Raw genomic sequence first — 27448 nt, 5'->3', positions numbered from 1 at the left:
GCAATTTTGGCATATTCCCCTTTTATTTGTCTTCTGTAAAATGTGACGATTTATATTTTCAGAACTTTCTGCTGTCTTTTTTGTTAGAAGAGTTTTTACCAACTCTTCTTTAAATTCTGTAATTTTCATTTTTTTTTGTGTTGTCACTGATTTATACAGATACATTGCGTTTACTACAGCTGTATTTAGAATAATCTCGAATAAAACTTTTCAATACCATTTTACAGACATTCTTACAGCTCGATGGTAGGATGCCACCTGGTCAGATAAATCAATAGCAGATTTGCCGATATTATATTGTATTATGGCACATGGTTTAGATTTTATACCACTTCGAGCATGAACTTCTGTAACTTGATCTATATGTTTAGTGCTTAATAACAAAATATCTTTTTTATCTGTCTGTTTAAGAGCTGTAATACCACAGTCGTTTTGACGAGCAACAACTTTGTTGTTCTTTAACTTTTCTTTTACTACTTCAGTTGGTATTTGTTTTCTATTAGCACGTAGTGTCCCAACAAAATGAGTAGAATTTTAAAAGCAGTCTTTTTGCGAATGGTCAGTAAGTAATGTACGTCCAAAATTTAAATAAGGAGACATTAACTCCGTAAACAATTTCTTTGATACTGGCATATCGTCCACTGCTTCTTTTAAATATTCAAAGTTTAAATATTTTTATTCTGTAACGATACCTTTTATTCTGAATGTATGAACGAAAAGGAAGTCTGTCTAAAAAAGAAATCATCAATAAATACAGACTGGGTTAAGCAGAGTGCTATATTGAAGTTTGTTATCATCATATCAATTAAGTTTTGGCCTTAATATATTCTATTGCCTTCAGGTGCTTTTGAATTATCAGAGAAATGTAGCATACTAAGTAGAAGTTCAAATCGGTTTCTTTATATGTAGTCGCTTACTTTACTGATCACAAATAGTTATCTTTTTTTCCAGTAACGTGAAATTGAAGGCATTTGGTAAAGTGCCATCCATAATACAAATTCAAGAAATGTGCAGATTTCTTCATTGTTAGTGAGAATCCATTGTTGCACTTGAGAAAATCTTTTAACATTCGGAGAATTTAGCCGTTCAATAAAGTAGCGATTGGTTTCTTGAACAATCATTGAAATAACATTATCATCCAAGAATAGGTCAAAATATCAATTGGATTTCCATTGTTTAAAGTCTCGGTAATATCGTTATTTATACCTACATCTTCATTGTTTTTATTGTAGATAATATTGTTCTGAAGCTATTTTCTTGTGACATTTTAAATTAATTTATATTTAAATGGGAATAAGCTACAATTAAAGGTTAAAATACGTTTATTGACGTTTCAATTTCCACTTCGGAAATCGTTCTCAAAATACAAACATTAGTAAATTAGAACCATTTCCGAAGTGGAAATTGAAACGTCAATAAACGTATTTTAACCTTTAATTGTGGCTTATTCCCATTTAAATATAAATTAATGTAGATCATATTTTTAACTTTTGAGGCGTCTGGTCTGCTCCAATCAGATACAGTACCTAAAAAATAAATAAAAAAAGTTAATATGAGAAAAGTCATTCTACTTATAATGATTTTATGAAAATTACCTGACAAGAGTATTATTTGCTACTCTGGGTGGATTAGCGGGGTCAGTTGAGTTATCACTCCCTTTATTACTTAATGCATCGTCATTATTCGCTATAAAATTGTCTGTAAAAGTCTAAATCACTATCATCAAACTTGCTTTCACTTGCTATAAAAGGCGTAGGAATCTCTATTTACACTCGTAATACACGTTCTCTTTCTCCGGTCATCCATCTTGCTGAACCGTCAATCAACTAACAAGAGCTGCTATTCTTATAAATAGTTCAACACTGACAAGAGCCGACCGCATTAACTTCGTGCCGAATCGGGATGAACAAGGTCAAATTAAATTAGTCAGGTCTATGAAGCCATGAGTATAACATTGGTGCACATACTATATTTTTTGTTGTATATTGCAAAAAAATACTGTAGAAGACTCAAAATAATGTTTCGATAATGATAATCGATAAATGATGAAAAATATTTAAACAAGAAGCCGATTTAACAAACAATAAGGTGTGGACCGACATACTGATTTTCCCAAACAAGATTAGGAATATGATAGTGTGCACCATATTGGTGCACATGGCAGTCAACCTGTTAGATAAAACATAGTCAGCAAAAATAGATCTCATGGTATTTGCTTGTGCGTTTCATGTAGTTTAAGTGTTTTCTTTTTAAATATAGTACTTGTCCCTTCGTCAAAGTTATAGCTATCTTTTTCATAAACGTAATAACTGTGCAATACAATGCATGGCTTTATGATTTCTATATACACTCTACGTATCTGCTTACTCTACTCAGACAGTAGTTAAAATTTTTTTTACGCACATCTACCCTGAAAGGGCGTAATAAGTTGTTATGTCGAGCAAATACTTCATCACCTACAAATACGAAAGGCACACGATCTCCAGACTTTGATAGAGGTTTGGTTTTGGTGTATGTAAACAACTATCAGTATTTTTTTTTCCATAACACAGAGTTTTTTAAATTAAAATTGTTGAATCGAAGTCTTTACCATATGAACCTACATATTATATATATATATATATATATATATATATATATATATATATATATATATATATATATATATATATATATATATATATATATATATATATATATATATATATATATATATATACATAGAGAAATCTGTATTACGAATCAACAACTGCCAATAACACTGCCTATCAGGGGGTTTTAAAATCCTTTTATATTTGCCGTCAATGGCAGCCGAACAATGAGAGAAATTACTTTTTTTTTTTAGAATCCTTCCACTATTATCCATTCTTCTTTTGAAGACGGCGTTTGAATAAATTCTTGTTGTAGAACATCTTGTAGTGTTTCACAAACACTCCAGATGATTTCACTTAGAGTTGATACTTAAACTTTATCGAAATAATGCAAATCCTTCATAGAACAACCTGATGCTAAATATCTAAAACAAGGATAAAATAAATTAAGAGAACAAAATAAAATAATTTTTGAATGAATATATAAACTGCAATACTAAATTTTTTAAAGCTTAACTATTTATTGGAAAATAGACGCATATAAGGGATAATTATAATCGTTCTATTGAAAAAATTCAGGAACAAAAAAGATCAGGTGGCTCTAATACTATGAAACCCTATGTATATAGCCAACAATTATTAAGCTTTGTGTAGAAGCTCATCCAAAATAGGAAGACAGTTACTAGTTTAATCATAGAAAATAGTAATGGGCAATCCGAAGATCAGGAGAATAATTCCCAAACAGAAATAAAATCGTTATACTCTGGCAATAACTAAATGAATATTACCAACATTGGATACTAATTGATGACAATCAAGTTCTCGAATTTCAAATGGGAGTTCTACAGTTGTTATTAAATATCAAAAGAAATCATCGTCAAAATCATTCAGTACCAGTATTTGGTAAAAAAAGTCATTAATTGTCACCCTTCACAAGCACTTTATCATGTAGTCTGGGTAATGAAAGTCACTAATTGTTTCCTTTCACTAGCGCTGCATCAAATAGTCAAGGAGGGTATTTTACTCAAGAATTAATGATTAATATCATTAAACGCATATTTTTAAACTTACCTTATACATATAGTCAGTTTCATTTTAATTTTGATACACTTTCACATATTTGTATTTTATTTCTGTAATCCTGTATTCTTGAGTAACATCAATAAATTGTCAAAACTTGCTATGGACATCCGGAAGTAATTGAAAAACTTACTCTTATCGGTTCTTAGCCTACTATAAAATTTATTAAATGTTTTGGCACGTTCTGCTCCTCGATTTACACAATGCACCCAAAATTGTCTATTATAATTGCGACGACGCGACGCTTTCAATACCAATATAAAGGTTTATTAATACGCGGATCCAATAAAAACGTCTATTTCTCATTATGTTTTCCGCAAAACCGCGGCGGGTATGTTTTTTTTTTCGAATAAAAGTTGAATCGTGTGATCATCGGCTCTTTATACATTTAAAATCAAATCCTGCAAAAAAGCGTGTAGGACATTGCCATGTGAACTTACCCTAACGTAAACAGAGAGTAAATTTTGTACAATATTGTGGAAATATAAAGTTTTTGAAACGGAACAGAAAATAATTTAATTTACAAAATTAATTTTTTTCATAATTTCTCTAAAGTAGTAGATATGTTCTTTAGTGAAACGAATCTAATTTGAGCTGCGCAGCTTTACTGTCCTAGTAGAAAGAAGCCCGTATCTCCACTATAGCGAGTTTTGAGGAAAACGTGATTAAAGATTTTTGTTTAATCCCCTGTGCTTTTGGTACAATAATAACACAAAATCATTTAGGGTAGAGTGTGTAGTATCGTAGTTAACATTTTTCAAAAAAAAATTGCAAAATTACCATATGGACATTATTTATGCGACATACGGGCTAACAAAGCAAAGAATTATGTCAAGTATACTTAGCTAAAACCACGTATTATCCAAATTTGTCTTAAACTTGGTTTTAACTATGTAATTATTATAAAATTTATATAACTACCTCGAAAGGCAAAATATTTAAATATTTTAATAATATTTTTTATGAACATTTGTTGAATAAAACATAACTATTTACGAAAAACGTTTATTTAAAAATACAAAACGAAAATTATTATTAATTGGAAGTTGGCAATTCTTCCCAAAATTGATGGCGGTTCGCCGGTATATTTTGACCTTTTTTTGACCTAAAAATTTTTTAATATTTGTTATTCTCTCTTCTTAGCAATCCCAGAAGGTTTCGTCACAGGTGTGGGGTCTTTTATCCCAAATTTTAATACTCTGGCCTGCAAAAAGTCCATCTATATCAACTCCTCGCTATCGTCTTAACGTGTAATATCTCGCTCTCTCTCTTCACAATTACTTTAACAATTTGTGATAAGGTAAATACGTGACTCTGTTTTCTTTAGTTTTGACTGTGATGATAAGTCTTTCCAGATAATAAAATCGTAAACCGACTTTCACCACCACACGATGCAAATTACATGTTTTAACGGCCTCGACGAAATCATGATAATCATAAACTTTCTTCTTTTTCTTTAACGATAGTTCCACTTGGCGGTGGAAACTATTAGCGGTGTTGCTCTATTCCTTAGAAAAAACCTTGCATATCGTTTTATCCTACGTTAAAAACCCGTATCTGCTGAGCATATACCAGGTTTTTACTACGAAGCGTTAAATGCCAGGTTTATACTAAGCATAATAATCATTTTTGGCGTTTACGGGGAAACTATTTTCTTTCATAAAATATTTAGAAATGTAAAATACGGGTTTTTCTCTATGTGAATATGTTATATAAATCATAATTATTCATATGGTGCAAATATCCCAATTTTTCAAATTTTGGAGATACGGGGTTCTTTCTTAGTAGGGCAGTTTAGTTGTCAGGATAGATAAATAATCAGTAAATATTTGTCAGTAAATCAATTGTTTAATAGATTTTATCATTATATTTAATTGTATTTAATATTTTTGTTTCCTTTTTTTCTTGTTTTATCTATTTAACACTAGAAAAAGCTTTAGTAGATTTTACAACTTCATCTTTTTAAGAAGGCGCACACTAAATAAGAATCAGGGCCCAGTCGGAATGTTTTGTCATCATCATCATCATCCTTGGCTCGAAAATCCTCTATAGATCCTGGCCTTCTAAGATTAGTCGCCATTCTGTTCGGTTTCTGGCAACGTATTGCCTTCTTCTAATCTCTAGTATCCCAAGTCAGTCTCAACTCCATCTAACCACCTTATTCGCTGTCGGCCACTGCTTCTTCTTTCTATGGGTTTTCCTGTCGTTAGCTTTTAACAATCATGTTGTCAGGCATTCGTATTATGTGTCCGGCCAATCTAAGTCGCCGTGTCTTAATAGACTACTAGTTCGTTAAAGAAATGGTATAGTTCAAAATTAAATCGTTTGCACCACTACCCTTGATCGTTTATAGCTCCAAATATTTTGCGGAGTATCTTACGCTCGAATATTCCCAGAAGTTTTATATTTTTCTGCGTTAGAGTTCATGTTTTCTCCCAGTATATAAGGACCGGCCTTAACAGTGCTTTGCATATAATAATTTTAGTTTTTCTTTGAATATTTCTTAACTGGAATTGTTTTTTGAGTCCATGGTATGCCCTATTTGTAAGGTTTATTCGTCTTTTAATTTCTTCGGTTGTTGTAATTTCTTTCAAGGTATGTGAAGCCGTCAACACGTTTAAAGATATGACTTCCAATTGCTGTTTTCCGTTACTAATTTGCTATAGGATCCTCAGTAACCAACATGTACTTGGTTTCTTTTTAATTGATGACTAGACCGACCTGTTTCGCCGTCGTTTCCAATTCTTGCAAATATTGCTTAACATCTCGCTTGCTGCGTCCTATTATATCGATGTCTTTAGCGTATACTAAGATTTGTATCGATCTGTTCTTATTCGTTTTGGTCTGCTACGGTGCTATCTGCTTCTACGATATAATAGACGTTACATTTTGCATCGAAAAATTTAACCGATTGGTTCATGATTATCACTTAGGATATCTTCTTCTTTATCCTTCTTCTTCAGGTTCCTTCTCCTATCGGAGGTTGGAAATCATCATCGCTATCTTAATTTTATATGCCGCGCTTCTGAATAATTCTAATTTTAATAATTCTCTTTATCCTTACAGCTCCCTATTCTTGACTTAAACTCTTTACTTATGTTGTTTATATTTCTGTATTAAGTTTCGTTTTGATTTCCTAGCTATTCTATGTTTTCTAACTGCTTTTCTCCAAATTGCCCTTTTTTTCCTTCTATGTAATCTTTTTTCCCTCTTAGGGTCCAGTATTCCTCCTTTACTCTTCTTGTGCATCAGCTTGATTTGTCTTTAGATATGCTCTATTTTTTTGTCATCCACGCACATTTATCAAATTAACGAAAAATAAAATAGAACATCAAAGATTGAATTTAGTTTTGGTTTAAGGTTTTCTTAAAGGTAAAAAAGGTACAGATACTTGATACGGGATCAAAAATTTTGTTTATAAATAGGTAAATGTTTAGATGACGACTTAAATTAATATCACTTTATATACAAAATTCCGAGGGTAATCCTCGTGGGCGCTAATAATAAGAAATTAAAGGTGATTAGTCAGGGCATAGGAGTCAAACTGTAAAAGTTTAAATTTTAAAATGAAAACAAATTAAAATACCTTTATTAAAAGACATATTCATAAGTTGTGGTAGAGTATAAAGTATTTATCTTTTATTATTACTACACTTTAGTGCAAAACAATCGACTCAAAAGCGAAATGTTTACTGTTTGCGACTTCTGTTTTAATGTAAGAAGTATGAAAATAACAAGATGTAATGTGCAAACAGTAAGTTTATTATTGAACTTACAAAAACCGCTATTTCATTAGTTGGAAGACGCATTATAAAAACAATGTGCTATACGAACAAAGTTTCTCAAATATTTATCATTGGAACTATCCCAAGAAAGACGTAATGAACAGAGAAATTATCCATTACGAAATGAATTTTTTTTATTTTTTAATATCTGATATTACCACCTCTATTCATAATTACACTTTCCAGTCGATTTTGCATGGATCGGATGACTTTTCTAATAAATTCTTGAGGCATTGCTTCCCATTCATCATTAAGCGCAGCCCTCAATTCCATTATGCTCCTTGGTGCATGATTTCTGTTTCGAACCCTTCGTTTAAGCTCATCCCAAACATACTCTATTGGATTTATTTCCGGGCTCAACGCAGGCCAATTTATTGTAGGTATACCGATCTGTCAGATAGGTGGTGGTGACTCGTGCGGTATGACATCGTGCATTATCATGTAATAAAATAAAGGCATCACCAATAAATCCCTCGTATGGAACCACATTGCCTCCAAAATATCTCTTATGTAAGGATCCGCCGTTAAACCTCCCCCACGTCCTCCACCAGGCACGAAAACCAACTCGGTTTTCCCATCCATGGAAATGCCTGCCCAAAATATACAAGAACCGCCTCCATATGACACAATTTCTCGTATACAACATTAAGCAAATCGTTCTCCTGGCCTTCTATAGACTCGACGCCTCTTTTCGTTGCCATGTAGGCAGATCCTTCTTTCGTCAGAGAATAATACCTGACTCCATTGATAGTCGTCCCAATCCAGATGTTCGCGAGCAAATTCTAGTCGCCTTTACTTAGGGCTTTAGGGCTCCAATTAGCTTGGGACTCGTAGCTGCCCTTTTTGGTGTCAGGTTGGCTGCTTTAAGTCTCCTTCTGACTGTCCAAACGCTAGTAACCACACCTCGGACCTCTCTAAGCTCTTCTTTGAGATTAGCATCAGTAAAATGTCGATTTCTCGGAGATTTAGATACAAGAAATCGATCATCTCTCTTTGTTGTTGTTCGTTTACGGCCTCCTCCTTGTCGGCAGACATAATCACCAGTATCTTGGTACCGACGATATACTCGGGACACAGCAGATTGGCTTAAATTTAGTCGATTTGCCACGGCCCTCTGGCTCAGGTCTTCTCTCAATAATGCTACTGCTTGAGCTGCTTTGACAGATGTGGTATCCATTCGTTATGCAGTTTCGAACTTAATTGACTCATGTTTTAGTGCATCGCTATGGAAATTGATGCCTACGATGTTAACCGAACGCGTTAAGTCGGTGCGTGTCGATTTTAATTAATCAAATTCTGACCCCCTCTCTACGTGTTGCATTATTTATTTGTAATACGTTACCCGATTTACCAAAAACCAAAACTTTTTTCAAACTCAATAATGAGGATAATAATTGTACAATAAATATTATTAAATTTACACCTTTTAGATTGAAACAGGAGATAGACTTTCGCAAAATAATTTTGAGTCGATTTTTTTGCACTCAAGTGTAGTTTAAAAAGTCACCGTTCACCGTTATACTCACCTTTTCGTACTCAGCTGGATTGAGAATAAATGAAAAATTATATCCTAATATAAGATGAATTATAACTATCAGTGATATTGAAAATAATCTAATGCCCTGCATACAGAGTAACTTCTGGTAATCCATATTATCCGGTATTTTGGTTCTTTGTTTCCATGTATGAATTAGTGACAATTTGGATATTACGAATTTTATACCTGAAATATTAATATAATATTTTGGTTGTATTTTTTTATTAGTGCTAACTTTTGTTAACAATAATTATTACTATTTTATTTATAATTTTATTGTACCTTTTATTGAAAAAAAAAATATTGGGCAACAATATTTTTGCAAAAATAATGGGAAAAATTGATTAGGAAACATTTATAGAAAATACAAATTTTAAGGACAAAAAATAATTATCAACGGAGATCGTTTTCTCACACTTATTGTGATTATCAAACAAAAATGATTTGTCTGCATAAAAATAATTATACAATTTTGGACAGATAAACTAAATAAAACACAAATATATATCATATTTTTGTGTCAAAAACTTATGCGTATTCCTCACACGTCTACTACAAACATAATAAATATAAACCGATCTACAAGTAAAACAGCAGCTCTAAACGACATTTTGGTCATCGTGCATGTTGACGTGACAACGTCTTAAATTAGGTTGTGGCTCGGAGTCATTCATGAAAAAGTGTAACGCCCGCTCACGTCTGTTACGATGAGTCACCGAACGAGAGAGAGGCCCGCCGGACCGGCGAATGCCTTGCGTCTCTCTCCCACTCAAACATGATCGGTCCGCTGCGCGCGCAGCACTAGAGAATTAGGCGCGTTGAATCGGTGCGTGATGTGTCTCTGTCTTTCTCGAGCGTTCTTGGCGTTCAAGACACATTACAGCAGAAACACTTCCTTTCATTTCATATTTCTCCTATCATCGTCCTATCCTCAACAAAATCACTCAAATAGAAATTAGTTAAGTTTAAGTTTACATGTACAATGTTTTAGTAAACAAAATATATTTCTATAGTTAAAATTTGTGCAATTCTTATTTTCATTCAATTCCTTGTTCCTATTGTGAAATTTAATAATATTAATATCAATAAATACTCTACCGAGAAAAAGACGTTGTCACGTAAAATCTTTGCCCGTAAAACCGACTTTACAGGCAACCGATTTTTTTTTATTGTTTTTTTTGTAGTTTTTTTTTTGCTTTTGTACAGTTGTAGCTACTTTTCAAAGTCTATTGAGTATCAGTGTATTAGGTTTCTGTTTTAATCCTTAGTGCCTTTATTTCAAACTACTTTTAAGAAATGAGGACCCAGGAACTCTTCATTTAAATAAAGTACAAAGCCTAGGAATGCGGAAAGAAGTAAACCTTTGTCCCCTAAGGGTTATTATTTTACCACAAAAGAAAAAGCATGAGTATATGAGAAAAGATCTTTAATGGTGTAACACTTGCCGTGCTACAATAATATTACAAGGCCAGAATCGCTCGTTGTCGAAGAGAATTAGGGCGGGGTTATAGAAACTATATCGTATTTTAAATTCAAGCACAATTAGATAATATGAAATTATAATTTATTATTGGACGCCACCCCTGGTTTATCCTCAAAGGGGAAGAGCAAAAAAAAATTAAGATTTATTGAAAGTTTACAAGAAAACTATTCTTTATTATTTCTTAGCAATGAACAAAAAGAAAACATTAAAAGTTACGTCATCCCAAAGGGATTCCAAAATATTATTTTATGTTAACATTATCATAAACAAAAAATCTTTGTATCGTATTAAATTAAGAATTGGTTATAAAGAAAATGAATGTATATATATATATATATTAACCCCAAATTTCGAAATTTGTTTACATTGAAAATAATATAGTTATTTATCAACTAGGAACAATGAAGAAAATAAACCTTTAAATTAAATTAGAACACTTCACTATATTTTCATTTTTTTTTGAGTTCATAATCATTTCTGTTGTCTTGAAAGTAGGTATAATAAAAATTGGTACAACCTTAATCTGCTCTGTTTCTCTTATTATTTAATCAGTCACCAAATAAACCATTGATTCAGCTACGTACTATATCAAATCACCATCCTAGATAAGAGGGGTTAGGGATTCCATAAAAAGATACTGCTACTGGGCCATGATCTGGAATAACTCCATAGCAATACTATCTTGCGACGAGTATTAGAAATATAATATCAGCATTATAGCCTCTCCAATAAGGGTCTAAAAAAATAAATATCTATCTGAAATATGGACAAGAAAAGGATTTATTTGCTCACCTCTGAATTGAGACCCACTTTGGAAACACGTCTTAACGGTTGGACGGTCTTAACAGAAAAGAGCGAAGCGCTATCATGGCGCCTGAATCTGGAAATTGGGTGTGAGTGACAAGTTGAAAAATATGCTCATCTACCGGATATATTTGGGAATTACAGAAGAATCCTTGAGTCGGCTACAGGTAGGTACTTGACAGATAGATGGGGCTATTAGTTTTATTAAAAAAAAATATAATCGAAATATATGAGTTTCTTTTAAATCTTTTGAAACGGTTACACAGCCCTCCCCACGATTTCAACTGGGTACCAGCGTGGAATCGGACTAGGCATGGTGGCACACCATACTAACCTTTTCAAAAGTGGGAATAGATATACGGAGAGGTAAGACAAACAGAATGGACAAATATAGCTACAATCTGGACTCACAGAATCCTTCTTTCACAACTCACGTGGGAACAACTCAAAGATTTCAGAACAAAGCGAAACAGAACGCATAGAAATGACTCAACTATAAAAATGTAAACAAAAAAAAATTGCATTCTCACTCTCAAAATGCATAGGGTATTTCACCTATAACCAATATCATGAACAAAGCGGAATAAAACAAAACATATCTACAAATCATTATTTGAGACCAAATGCTCGCATTCAATCGAAACAATATAATTAAGATATTATTATTTGAAATTTCATAAGTAATATAAAGCAAAATATACTAGTGTTGTCACCAAGATACAAAACAGATAATTTACTGCGTAGTCGTTATGAGACCTAACACAATAAAACACAAAAAAAAATAATGTTATCGTTTGTTCGGAAGCGTAGAGTCTTTCATCTATGACTTAATCCACGAATAACATAAGAATAATAATACAATCGTATCATTAACGCCATAAGATACAAAATACAAATGTGTCATCGTTTGTTCGGAAGCATAGAGTCTTTCATCTATGACTTAATCCACGAATAACATAAGGTAATAACGCAGCGCGTCATTATAGACACATTTAGAAATACACAAATAAAAGGAAAGAGTTACTAATAGTTCAAAATTGGGTACATTAAAGTTCTACAAAGACAAGCCTTAATAAGTTTACTGGGAAAGGTAGACATCAGAATTTCTGTAAGACACATCTATATTTAGAAACAAAAAAAGCTGATGTTTAGTTATTAGTATGACAACTAGAATTTGTGATAACTAACGTGTATCATCCGCCTATAATAGGGACAACATTGGTAGGTCAACTTCGGGTAGGGTCAACTTCGGGTAGGGTCAACTTCGGGTAGGGTCTAAATAATTCTAGATTACATAACTAAACAGGTATTGGAGAACTAAAAAAGTTTCCTGACGCGGGAGGCTGTTATTCTAGATTTATAACTGAAATACAATTATGAATGGCTTATCATTCCGACGAGTCAACTAGCGGGAATCCGCTTACTTCATCCCTAGCCTTCCTCAGTGTCTGGCCATTCAGAATATAGGATGTTAGACAGCAATAATCTTTTCAAACATTATTTTGGGGGGTTTCGAATAGAGAGTCGAAATTCGAAGGTCTTCACACTAAGAGTAAAACTTAGGCAAATGAACAGATACTATAATGAACTATCATTGGTAACTAGACAGAGGAATCTTGATATCTTTGGTATAGATACCAAAAAAATTACTTGGATTTATAAATCCGTAAAATAAGATAAATTGAATTTTGTATCCACTTGAAGACAACTAAAGGTATGTACAATTTATTGTAATATAAACTAACATAAGCATAAAAATATCACATTCTACCAAGGCATTCTAAAAATAAAATGAGATTAAATTTTGCAAACACCCTTAAAATCAATATAGGTTCTTGGTCGGGGTAGCACAAACTCAAGATCTCGATCAATACAAACTAGAGAGAGAATAATACCGAAGTAGAATAAGATAAGATAAAAATAAAATTTATGTCGAAAAGAAATACGACATATGTATAGACATACTGAACACAATAAATGATCAATATTATAATAATAAAAAGTAAAACAGTTCAACGAACTGGGGTGCGAGCCAAACTGAGTTGCTCTGGAGATCGACGTGCGGAGTCTCCTACACTACTTCCAGAGGCTCGTCTCTTTGCGACAACATCTGAGATACACAAAATTATTAATTGGAATAGGGATAGGTCCACTAATCCACTTGACTATAGCAGGATGCTCCCTGACTAATAGTCAACACCACCGACATAAAACAAGGGTTGTCGAGACAGCTCAAAAAAAAATTGAAACGTGTCAACTTCCTGAAGGGAAAGAAGCACTAAGGGACAGATTTGCCGAAGCAAAGTGGTATTCAATGTACTAAGTACTAGGGTATCAGTGCTGTACTGACCCCACGCCAAAAAAATTTGGAAAGGAAACGAATCCTCTCCAGGATAAAGTTCGCGTTAGCGCAACTCTTCCTGTACACGGGCCACGGAGGGGTTGAATAGTCGCTGGAGAAGGTAGCAAAGATTAAGTACGCAAAGGCGTAAAGGGAATCAACTAAAAAATTAAAAATTAAGAATGGACTGAACCTTTTAGAAGAAAGGTATTAAAATTTTAAGAAAACCGATTTATTTGGTTTCAGACAAATCTGAATTATCCGACGAAACACTGACTTAGATAAGTTTTAGGTCTGAATAAAACAAAAAAAAATAAACAAAAATCACGACATATTTACATGCAAAATTAAACTGGATGCTCGATTTGATGAATCGACATCAGGTACAGTTCGTTGGCTATTAGTCACAACGACCAATGGTAGATTTCTATAAACATGGCTCTAGCCTAACCAAAAGTGTGGAACAGACCAGTGTTAAAGTTTCTGGGAGCGAAAAGAGGGATACTTCCAGCTTAACAAAGGCGGGTGGCCAACAACACAGCTTAAACAAGCTTCACTATGGTTATCCACTAGGTAGACAACCTAAATAGCATCAAACAATAATAAAGTTGACTATCACAGTCAAGCAATAAATGAATTTCCAACAACTGGTTGAAAATTGAACTAACGCACAAGAAGAAAGACAGGATGGCCAATAGTTCCATAAGAATATCCTCTGGGATTGATCACAGTGGAAAATTTCCAAGCAAGAAGACTTCCAGAAGGACAAAAGAAGAAAATAAATCCAAACCGTTAATACACAATCTTGGAGAAGAAGAAAGAAAATGGATATATGGCATACAAACCATAATCGATACACAAACAGTTTAGTCTAAAACTGTTGTTTCCAAAAGAAACAAAAAAAAGAATCGTAAGAGTCTTCCACGAAACAAAACTTACGATAAGACTTAAAAGGAACGGAAGAATTATTACAATCTTCCAAAGAAGTAGAAAAATATTACAGTCCATCGTCAGTAATAAAAAAAATCATGATGTTGGATGTAACACACCACAACAATAAAAAAAAGTTGAACAGTAAAACATTTTTGACACCTAATTGAATCCAATATGGTCGTCATACAAATCACAAAGAAATGTTTACCATTCTTTAGCAGAACTCTAACAGTCAAAATAATATAAACTTTTCATTCTCAGTGGGTCATTTACGGTAGCACCAGAACTATTTCAATTGTTAAACAAACGTGGTCTTAACGTCGACATAAAGATAAAAGATAAATTCACAATAGGCGGCAGCGGGTTGTTTCACCTCTGTATATACAAAGAGTCACAATAGACAACAGCAAACTACTTCAACCTCACTTGTACCATATCGTGAACACAAGATAATAAATGAAAGCTTTTGAGCCTTAGCCAAAAGTCTCAAAGCAAAAGATATATGTGGTCTAATAAACTATTAGAAGACCGCAAAAATGTCAACGACAAAAAAAGAAAGCTGCTGCTTATACAACAGTCTGACATCACACAAATAACTCAAGATACAATAATACAGGTCACGTGCCTGTACGTCCTACAGGACATCTCGAGAAAAAAAGGTAAAACCACAAATAACAATATATTCCAGTACCAAAAACATACTTCTACTACATCTGACCACACAAAGACATAAAATTAACATAACAGAAGGAAAATAACAATATTTCCGCTCTATATTCTCAACAAAGACGCCTTAGGCAGAGAGAAACGAAGTCATATCATTACTTCCTTATACATGCAAAACAAAAGAACAATGGACTGTAAAATATAGAAAGCATTTTCCTTTTCAGGAAATAAAATTTTCTTTTCAAAGTACGAAAAAGTTAAACTATGAAAAAATAAATTTTTAAAATAAACGAAAACAAATTAAAAAGAAAATTTAACAGATAACAGATATTATATCAAAAACACCCAAAAAAGTATTCTGCAAAAATCCAGATAACACATTTTAAAATTAGGTAGGTCGGGACAGCCTGTATATAGATATAGTTCCCGGCTGTTTGCCGCAAATAAAAACCATGAATCAAGGTTAAGAAATAAAATTCACTTAATTGATTTTTCAAATAACAAACGCTTAGAGCCATTTCGTTTATTTAAAATAAACACATTGAGGAATATATTTATTATGGTTCTATCAACAAATAAGACTGAACTGCAAAGAAAGCCATCGTTTAGATACGAATTAATTTATGGACATAAACAAAATTTCTCTAATATGGAATGTTTACCTTACGCGGACGGGGAATAAACAGACGATTATCTTACCATTCAAAATACGACCATTAAAATGCACACGTAATAAACATTCCAAATACGTATTATGTATTTCACAAAATTAAAAATACGACGAGAATATTTCTACGCAATTTTACGAAGATTAAATTAAAGGAAAACGAAAATCGTACCAGTTAAACTGATTAAACAAAAATTGGGTAAAAGCAAATACACAAACAACTTGAGTCTAAAATACGAAATGTAAACAGAAATCATAAACATATTACGTTGTTTTTATAATGAAGATACACGCTCCACGATTGGCGCGCCATTTATGTAACACTTGCCGTGCTACAATAATATTACAAGGCCAGAATCGCTCGTTGTCGAAGAGAATTAGGGCGGGGTTATAGAAACTATATCGTATTTTAAATTCAAGCACAATTAGATAATATGAAATTATAATTTATTATTGGACGCCACCCCTGGTTTATCCTCAAAGGGGAAGAGCAAAAAAAAAATTAAGATTTATTGAAAGTTTACAAGAAAACTATTCTTTATTATTTCTTAGCAATGAACAAAAAGAAAACATTAAAAGTTACGTCATCCCAAAGGGATTCCAAAATATTATTTTATGTTAACATTATCATAAACAAAAAATCTTTGTATCGTATTAAATTAAGAATTGGTTATAAAGAAAATGAATGTATATATATATATATATATATATATATATATATATATATATATATATATTAACCCCAAATTTCGAAATTTGTTTACATTGAAAATAATATAGTTATTTATCAACTAGGAACAATGAAGAAAATAAACCTTTAAATTAAATTAGAACACTTCACTATATTTTCATTTTTTTTTGAGTTCATAATCATTTCTGTTGTCTTGAAAGTAGGTATAATAAAAATTGGTACAACCTTAATCTGCTCTGTTTCTCTTCTTATTTAATCAGTCACCAAATAAACCATTGATTCAGCTACGTACTATATCAAATCACCATCCTAGATAAGAGGGGTTAGGGATTCCATAAAAAGATACTGCTACTGGGCCATGATCTGGAATAACTCCATAGCAATACTATCTTGCGACGAGTATTAGAAATATAATATCAGCATTATAGCCTCTCCAATAAGGGTCTAAAAAAATAAATATCTATCTGAAATATGGACAAGAAAAGGATTTATTTGCTCACCTCTGAATTGAGACCCACTTTGGAAACACGTCTTAACGGTTGGACGGTCTTAACAGAAAAGAGCGAAGCGCTATCATGGCGCCTGAATCTGGAAATTGGGTGTGAGTGACAAGTTGAAAAATATGCTCATCTACCGGATATATTTGGGAATTACAGAAGAATCCTTGAGTCGGCTACAGGTAGGTACTTGACAGATAGATGGGGCTATTAGTTTTATTAAAAAAAAATATAATCGAAATATATGAGTTTCTTTTAAATCTTTTGAAACGGTTACAATGGCACATTTAATAGGAGACAGCAAATTTTAAAGAGGTTTCTTTGTTAGACCAAGAGAAACCTTTAAAAACAGTTTTAACACCATAGAATTTTTTTGAATCTAGAAGCATTTATGTGCGTCCAATTACGGCAAAAATCCGTTCCCCTTTTCTAACCAAAGAAACTGATTGGCCACGTGACTGAAAGTCAACTTCTCATATAATTAAGCCGAGTCTGGAGCACCTAATACCCTTCAGTTAGCTCAAAAGACAAAATCGCGAACTGTAGGCATCGAGGTACAACGTCAAACGTAGGCTCGATGGCCAGAGGGTTACTTAGCCGGCGAGGATAACAAAATTTATTGTTTAAATTCGGGGACTGAGTGACCGACCACACACATTTAGAATGGAGAGACACCGACTTAGATGTCACACTTTCTGGTGACACAAGTTCTAAGTTAAGTATTCAATTAACTTTAATCATTCATAGGGAGAATCTCTTTTATCTACCCCTAAACTCAGGTGACTTAACCACACAAACCAAGCATGTTCCATTACCCAGGGCAGTCAAAGAAACGTTTACTGCAAAGCCTCCCCATTCGTTATGTCTTACGATAGGGAGGGGTCATAGCTGGCATAGCTTGTTGATGTTGCTGCGTTAATTACGTTATTTTTGAGTTTTTCCCAGCATCCCTGGATAATATAGTTTTCTTATATTCCATTCCCAGCAATCTTCTCTAATATTCTTTTCTTGTATAAATATTCTGTGGATTCCGTATTTAGTCCTTCGACTTTGATTTTTGTTTGGGTTGGCGCCGCTCTCTTGGGTGGGAAGTATTACGTCGATTATTTTTGATGGATATATGATGGTATATCTCTGTTGGCTTCATCATAATCTATCATAGATCTTTGTCCACGGGTGTTATTAAATGTATATTTTTGTTCGTCTTTGTGGTCAAAAAATGTGTTGTTTATTCTTAGTATGTTATTCATGAAGTTCATCATCAGTTCTCCATTTTCGTTTTAAACATTCTCGTTATGTTTTTGTTTAATGCCGGGTATAACTTCCTTACCTGTTTGAGCGTTAAAATCCCTACAATATTATTATCTTCTTTCTGACTTGATCTACGACTTGCAATTGGTCATAAAACGCTTTCCTCGTGGAGCTAAAAGTGGAAATTTATAGTTTCAAAGAAGCTTCGAGTTTTGAACAATATGAAATATAGTCATAGTTATATTTTATTAATTATTGAACATGTGATCTATGAAGTTGATTTATAATGTTAAAGAGTCAGTTAGTGGTGCGATAGAACACAAAATAAAGATAATGTGAAGAGAGTTTTCTTTATTCTTTGAAAGTTTAGACACACAACAAACAGAAGGTTTTTATATAATAAATAGGCGAAGTTTTTCGTTTAGCTAAAAGGAAAGAAGGCTTTTACTGGCAAAACAAGTCGTTTGTAGAAATTCCTTGTATGTTAATATTAACAGTAAAGAAAAAACTGTTCCAATCTGTGTATGGAATTAAAGCTGATTATACAGATATACAAATAAAATAATTTAAAAAGTTTTTAACCGAACTTTCAAAAACAAATTGAATTTTCGAAAGAGTTGAGTTGCAAGAGTTTTATTTTCCATGCAGATAGAAATGCTCAAATTACAATAAATTATATAGAGGCTAATTATGGCGAGGAATTTTTAAGAAGCTTAATTTTATATGATTTAAATTACAATGGCATAATACTATTTTATATAGAGGTGCCAGTGATCAAAGATGACAACGATTTTCGACATATGAAATTCAATTCCACATCTGTAGTGGTGTAATATATACAAAGACATATTTCAAAGAAATTAGGATTTATAAAAAAATCGGAAATAATGCTTTCCCTCAAAAATAATACTAATTATAAATTACGTAAATTGCTTTCAATCGGAAATCTAGGGCACACATTGTATAACAATGTGTGTCTAGTTTTAAAATACTGTGTTGCACCTTAAAGATCAACTGTGAAGATTCAGCGTTATTTCAATAACGTCGTTGGCCTAATAACCGATGTGTTATAAAATAATAAACAGGTAAGCAATCGGAGTTAAGTAGTACAGTCGTTTAGTCTTAATTTATCATTTAACTAAGTAATGCCATCGATAAGTTATCCGTGTGTAAATAGTAATTAATAAATACAATGCATATTACAATTTAATATATATTTAGTATCCTTTAACAATTCAAGATATATTTGCATAACGAATTATCGCCAATTCAATTTATATATTAATATATTGGCGATACGATAAGATGAATAAATCCAATTTTCCATCAAATTAATATAGTGGGCTTCTTTTTTTCCAGTAATAAATAATACCCTGTTTATTGTCCTCGACGCATCAAGGAATTTGGATATCGGTTAAAATACTTGGGAATTCCAAGGTTGGCCAAATCCAAATTTCTAATTGATTCGATGCAGGGAAATTCCACTTTCGCTACGTAAAACAAAGGATTTGTTTTACATAAAAGCAGGTAGATTTTCTCTCATCGGTCAGTCGAGCTTGCCTCTTCTACTGTAGACCTAGTCGGTGCTATTATTGTTCCAACTAAGTTATTGTTTTATTTCTGATTTTCTGTATACCTTTTTATTTTAGCATTATTGTATATTCAGACCTTTTCAGGTTAGAATAATACATTGATCTATATTTGTTCATGTACTGATTGTTTGATATTTTATTTGATTATTTTGATTGTTTATTTTTCTTGTATTTTGTGTCTAAGTTGTTCTTCCGTAAGTTAAGAACACTTAGAAATATTTATCTTGCTTTTTCTATTTTATATTTTGATTTGTACTTTGTCTAAGTAGTTCTTTCCGGTAAGTCAAAGAACTCTCAGAAATATTTCTCTGAATATTTGACTTGTTATTTTAATTGTGCGTCTAAGCCATTCTTTGCCGGTAAGTCAAAAGAACACATTTCCGATATTTTATTTAAGATATTTTCTTCGTTAAGTTGAGAAAATACTTAATATATTTGTCTCTTTCAGTTTCTATTTTATGCTAAGTTGTTTCTTCCGTAAGTCAAGAAACACTTAGCAATATTTCCACATCTTTTCTGTATTTGATTTTTCGTATTTGTAAGTCGTTTCTTCCGTAAGTCAAGAAACACTTTCAAACACAAGTATTTGTATTCTTATTTTTCCATATTTGATTCTCTTGTTTATTTTCACTCTAAGTTGTTTCTTCCGTAAGTCAAGAAACACTTAGAAATATTTCCATACCTTGTTTCATATTTACATATTTCATTTATTTGTATTTCTGTCCTAAGTTGTTTCTTCCGTAAGACAAGAAACACTTAGGAATATTTCTGCATTTTTCTATTCTTTTATCTTGTGTATTTTACTTTTTATTCTAAGTTGTTTCTTTCGTAAGTCAAGAAACACTTAGAAACATTTTCTTTGCATTGTACTTTTATACCATTTTATTTTTCTTGTTTACTAAGTTATTCCTTCCGTAAGTCAAGGAATACTTAGACTATTTTACCTGTTCTGTTTTCTATTTTTGATCTGATATTTTGTAACTGCTCCTTGGAACTGTTACGTATAACAGATACTTGTCACGGTAACCGTTATTTTATACCAGTAGAAGTATTAAACCATTTTATCAGTGACAAGCAAAGATGGTCAACACCCGGTCTAATTCCGAGGACAGGAAGAAGTCCGCAGAGCCGGCGATGGGTCCTACGGGCCCAAACGCCCCCTCTCGGCAACATGGCGCCCAACCAACTAAAACCGAATCCACGACCCCAGGACCGTCTTCGAGCCAGCCTTCCACAGCTGACTTCATCTCTGCCCTTATGCAAGCGATGATGGCCCTATCGACCACTCAAGGCACCACACCCCAGATGCCTCATCCTGAGCCACCGAAGCCCAGGATTTCATATATGAAGCCCCCTCAGTTCTCAGGCCGGGACACTGAAAACCCTCTCAGCTTTCTAACCAAAGCCGAGACCTTCTTGACAAAATACGACGTGGACGAGGACAATTGGATAGATTACCTCATCGACAACTCACTCCACGGCGACGCGAAGAAATGGGCCCAGAAGTTTTCCCACACAGACCTACAATACACCACATTTCGAGACCGTCTACTAAGGAGATACAATGACCCTGCTGCAATTTCAACCCTGACGTCGAAGCTTCATGGAGAACATCAACGTAGAGACGAATCCACGGAGGAGTTCATTAACCAGAAATCTGCCTTATTCAGACGTCTCATGCCACATACCCCCGAGGACCAGAGGTGTATAACGATAGCGAACTTACTGAGACCCGACATCGCGATCTGCCTGAGAGCGAACATCCCCAGAACCGAGAAAGACCTTCTGACAATCGCCCAGGGCATGGAATGTGACATCCGCCGGACCGGCAAACCCCAGCAGCAGCAACAACAGCCGTACCGTCCCCTACTTCAGGATAACGCTCCACGACACCCTGAGGCGATAGACCAATGGAGGAACCCCAGCGGACAGTACAGGATGCCATCAATGGACCAACCACCACCTCCAACCCCACAGAACCAGGGAAACGTCAATCGGGGCGCCAACTGAACCCTGTTGTGAAGATGGTGCCCCAACTGAATCCTATTCAGGTACAACCCTCAACAGCAGGCCTCCCCCAACTCTATGGAAGGATCAACGGGCAGCAAGTGAAGATTTTGGTCGACACCGGTGCCTCCGGGAACTTCGTTCACCAGAGGTTGATCCAGAGACGGGACCTGCAACGAGGACCAGGACTGGTTCAGCTGGCATGCACGGGCAGCACATCCCGCACCCTAGGGACTGCTGCAGTCAATATGAACATTGACACTCTGGACACGACTGTAAACTGCATGGTTATGGAGGATTTGAACCACGACGTTGTGTTAGGGATGCCTTGGTTGGAGCAGGAAGAGGCCAATGTAGACATACCCCGAAAATGTCTACACGCTGGTACTGCCTGCCGAACCACCATCTACTGGGCGACCCCAGCAGAAAGGCAAGCCAAACCACAACAGCTGGAATTCCATCAAACCCCATCCCAACAAGCAGAGCAGTCAACCCAAGAGGACAATGAAATATTAGACAACCGTCCACGTCAGCCGACCACTGAAGAAACCGAAACAGCGGACATCAGTACAGGCACACCCGAAGAAGAAGAAGAAGCCTACGGCGTTCAATTACTAGAGACGATGGAGGACGTCGACGAGGAGGAAGAACCTAGCCTGACAGCAGATCACATGCCAGACGCCGAATGCCTTCTATTGATAGAGACAATGGAGCACGGCGACGAGGAGGAGGACACCGACCCCATCCTCGACGGTCCGGTCGACATACCACTCCGAGAGGAAATCCGGAGAAGTCACCGGACACACAAGAGAAAGAAACGACTTCGAAGACGCGAGCAGCAAACCTCCGAAGACGTACCCAGGAGCGAGATTGAAGAGAATCTCCTCCAAGAGTTCACGATGGTGGACGATGCTGACCATAGGACCCTGACCCCTCCGGACGGACGGGATGAAGGAACCACAGCGCAGCCGACCGCCAAAGATGAACAAGGATAAGGTCCCATTACGACACGTGGAGATATCAAGGTGAATTGAGTAGCCTTATATCTTCACGACGTCGTAGGACCTCCTCAGGGTGAATAAAGTAGCCCTGACGGAAGCAGACGAGCCACCCGGCACACCTGGACCACCTGGGCCTACTGGACCATATACAATTAAGTTCAAATATCTTAAGTACAATATCTTAGTTTTTTTTTATCTTAAGTCTTTTACATTATATTCTTTTAGGGTAAAAATTTTATTATTGTATTTTTTTTTATTCTTAAATTGTATTTTTCTATTGTTTTAATAAATTTTCTTAGCACCGTTAGGTCTTTCAGAGGAGGGGGGATGTCCTCGACGCATCAAGGAATTTGGATATCGGTTAAAATACTTGGGAATTCCAAGGTTGGCCAAATCCAAATTTCTAATTGATTCGATGCAGGGAAATTCCACTTTCGCTACGTAAAACAAAGGATTTGTTTTACATAAAAGCAGGTAGATTTTCTCTCCACCACCATTTTATTTTTCTTGTTTACTAAGTTATTCCTTCCGTAAGTCAAGGAATACTTAGACTATTTTACCTGTTCTGTTTTCTATTTTTGATCTGATATTTTGTAACTGTTCCTTGGAACTGTTACCTATAACAGATACTTGTCACGGTAACCGTTATTTTATACCAGTAGAAGTATTAAACCATTTTATCAGTGACAAGCAAAGATGGTCAACACCCGGTCTAATTTCGAGGACAGGAAGAAGTCCGCAGAGCCGGCGATGGGTCCTACGGGCCCAAACGCCCCCTCTCGGCAACATTATTAGTGAACTTAGCAGATTCTCGTCACCTTATATTGTTGATACCTGCTCTTTGCATCTACATTGTGTTATATTATAAATTTTCCATGATCTATATGAATTTCTGACTCTCATGCAGGACCCAGGTTTATTAATCGTAGTAGTTATATGCCCAAAAGTCTGACACTAAATCAGCTTTTATAGTTCTTATCTGGATACTGAAAACGCTTCATTACATTTTCAGGAATATTGATGGACTTGTTAGTCTAGACGTAATGTTTTGTGTTAACAGGAGTACTTCGTGACGAACAAGGTTCTCTATTATATACTAGAGTTTTCACTAGATAGACAAAGGTTAGGGCTTTACTTGAAAGATCTATATTTGTTTCATCTAGCTTGGAGACTAATAGGGATCAATGTTAAAATACCCAATTAAAAGTTTTTCCCTTTTTAAATCGCCTTTAACCCAGATTGATTTTTTTTGTAAATAAAATATGTATTTTTCTTGATTTTTGTTAAATACCTGTCGTTAATAGACCTTTCAACCTTTTATTTTCACTAAAATAAAAATTTGGCTATTAACGGGTTAATAAAACACATTATTTTCAAAGTAAAACATTATTTTCATTCATTTGTTTACTATATACCCATAAAAAATTGTATACATTTTATTATTGAGGCCACAAAAATTGTTTTTAATTAAGAATTACATATTGTAGAAGTTAAGAAAATAATTATTTCCAATGGTTTAACTGAATATTTACGATGCTGCATATCAATTTAATATTTTAATTAGCATTTATTAATACACAAGAATTGTTTTTGAAAGGTGTTTTTTAAGTGTCATACTAAAAATATATTTTAAAATTAAGCAGAATCCTGTATAATAGATGAAATTAGATACCAACCTTTTTCTTGTCTAAACTTCTTTCCGTATACAGTTCCAAAGGTTACGAGTAACGCATATGTTATTACTGCTGCCCTAAAAATATAACAGAATATGTTACTATAATAACATTAACTGTAAATAAAATTAGATATACATTGTCAGATTTTACAAAATAATTATATAACCGATAAGTATTGCAACAATGCAACATTTCGCTGTGTCATGATAATGTACCAAATATTTTTTTCGTTATTAGCTTGCAGTACAGGAGTCATCGAGGCATTAAAAAATAGGAGAAGGTGTCCTAAAATGACATACTTTTTATTTGAAACATTTTTTGTAGGTACCATTCGAAATATTGAACTGACAAAAAATGTAACATATTCCTTGTAACAAAGTATTTACACTATGTTATTTTACAAACATCTATCATGTAAAATGACACAGTCATTGTGGTTTATAATGACTTATATGCTCACAATAAATGGTAAAATGATAACAACATAAAAATATAAAAATGTAGGTAGATAAATAACCAAAACAAGAAATAAATTTTTTTTTTTACTTTTGCAGACACCCCAGCTCTTTGACAATGTGCCCCATAATTGCATTTTATGCCACTAATTAATACTCCCTGGGGCGAGAACTTGTAAATAAACCATTGCACTAAGACAAGTCTCATCATCCTCGTCATCTTCGGCTACAAACAGATCTTCATTTTCGGTCTGTACAGTGGAACTTGGCTTACATAAAAAGTTCCTTTTAAATCGATGAACATTCTCATGGCTTTTCACTTTTTAATTCTGCTTGAGTTCTTCCAAATTAGTATTTGTTCAAACTCCGGAGATTGTTTGTCTAGACTTTTTTTATAGCTTCATTTGCTATAAGTACTTGAGCAATTTTATGCAGTGTAATTCTTTTTTTTTTTTGAAGGTATATTTTATTTCTTATTGTTATTTTTTCAATCACCTCTGGTCTCATTTTTTTTATTTCGAGTATTATCTTACTCTTGTTGCGCCGTTTTTTTTTTTTTTCATAACACTACTTTCTTCTATTTCTTTTCTGACCAACTTTCTTGGTATATTAGAAGTATTTGCTTCTGTACTGCTTGTTATTAATATTCTATTTGTGGTCTCGGCTGGTTCAAAAAACTTGCCTGGAAAAATCCGTCCCAAAATTTTTGCACTCTTTAGTTTACGTCATTTTCTATTCGTCTTAAAATCGCCTTCTTCTTCTTTAGATGCAAATCCACTAATGGATGTTAGCGATCACATTTTCCATTAATTCTCTATTTCTTGCAATATGTATCAGAGATTGTATGTCGTTAATCCCTGTCCATTGCCTTATGTTTCGGAGCCAGGACATTTTCTTGCGTCCCATTCCTCTCTTGCCTTCAATTTTACCCTCGATTATAAGTTGGAGGAACTGGTATTTTTCATTTCGCATGATGTGACCTAGATACGCCGTTTTCCTTTTCTTGATGGTTTCGAAAAGTTGGCGTTCTTGGTTTATTCTTTTAAGGACATCTATATTTGTGATTTTCGCTGTCCATGGTATTTTTAGGATACGGCGATAGAGCCACATTTCGAAAGCTTCTAATCGGTTTATATCCCTCGTTTTGCGTGTCCAGCCCTCTACGCCATATAGCAGCACTGGCCACACGTAGCACTTAGTAAACCTTAGTCTCAGTTGAAGATCGAACTCTGAACAAGTCAGTACTTTCTTGAATTTTACGAAAGCTTGTCGAGCTTGCTCAATGCGACATTTTACTTCCCTGTCCGATGCCCAGTCTTCAAAAAGCCACGATCCCAGGTATTTAAATTTACTCACTCTTTCAATGGACTTAGTATTCAGTGTTATGGTGGAGTTTTCAAATGCATCCAAGTTTCTGGAGATGATCATAAATTTGGTTTTTTTGGTATTAATCTCTAATCCCATTCGCTTACCGTATTCTCCGATTATAGTGACAAGTTGTTGAAGATCGACTATGTTGTCACAAATTAAGACACCATCATCAGCATATCGTATGTTGTTGATCAGTACTCCATTCACTTTGATTCCCATCTTTGCATCCTCCAGAGACTCTTGAAATATGGCTTCCGAATAAATGTTAAATAAAAGAGGGGAAAGCACACATCCCTGTCGAACGCCCCTTCTTATATGTATGGGTTTGGATATAGAATTGTCTATTTTTAACTGTGCCGTTTGATGCCAGTACAAGTTTTCAATGCATCTTATGTCTTTTTGGTCTATATCAACTTTCTTGAGGATCTGCATTAACTTGTGGTGTTGGACACGATCGATAAAATCGTCTGGGGGACATTAAAGAGTTTGCTTGCTTTAAACCATCACATTCGACCACTTTTTACAGCCTCAATAGTATTCTTTATTGCTGCTTCATCCCACGATGGCGTCCCTGCGTATTTCTATAAGTTTTATAAGTTGTCCATCTATTCTGACTTTCATTTTGTTGTTTTAGTAGATGTTTTGGATAGTTTTTATAATATTTACGGGAACTTCTTTATTATATAGAAGATTGATTACTCTATCAAACACTTTGTTTAGGTCAATCAGACACAGAAATGGTGGTCTAATATACTCTAGTGATTTATTCTTTTGTTTATACTCTTTTGTTTGTTTAGTATGTCACTTTACCTTTATGAATAGCTAGGCCGTTTAGCAGCAACAACACGTTGTTCTCACCGAATTATTTTATCTAACATTCAACCACAATTTCAAGTATGTTCATCTGTAGTATTTGCTTACACTTATTTCCTAGTGTTGGTTTCGCTTTAAAACAAATATTATTTTGTAGTAAAATCTAAGTTACAGCAGAACACAATAAAACTTTTACACTAGTAAAAA

General features: G+C 34.1%; 1 protein-coding gene across 1 annotated transcript in view; it reads right to left on the bottom strand.

The window, feature by feature from the left end:
• Positions 1-24670, bottom strand: part of LOC140440630 (O-acyltransferase like protein-like) — a 78179-nt gene extending 53509 nt beyond the window's left edge. The window contains exons 1-2 of the mRNA XM_072530997.1: positions 24603-24670; positions 8983-9179 (exon numbers count right to left, since the gene is read on the bottom strand). Of these exons, the coding sequence (XP_072387098.1) occupies positions 8983-9108 (126 nt within the window). The 5' untranslated portion in view covers positions 9109-9179; positions 24603-24670. The remainder of the gene's footprint in view (positions 1-8982; positions 9180-24602) is intronic.
• Between the last annotated feature and the right edge of the window lie 2778 nt (positions 24671-27448).

The sequence above is a fragment of the Diabrotica undecimpunctata genome, chromosome 5 (assembly GCF_040954645.1).
Source record: "Diabrotica undecimpunctata isolate CICGRU chromosome 5, icDiaUnde3, whole genome shotgun sequence".
NCBI lineage: Eukaryota > Metazoa > Arthropoda > Insecta > Coleoptera > Chrysomelidae > Diabrotica > Diabrotica undecimpunctata.
The sequence above is the reverse complement of the archived record's forward strand: the minus strand, read 5'-3'. Positions and strand labels throughout refer to the sequence as shown.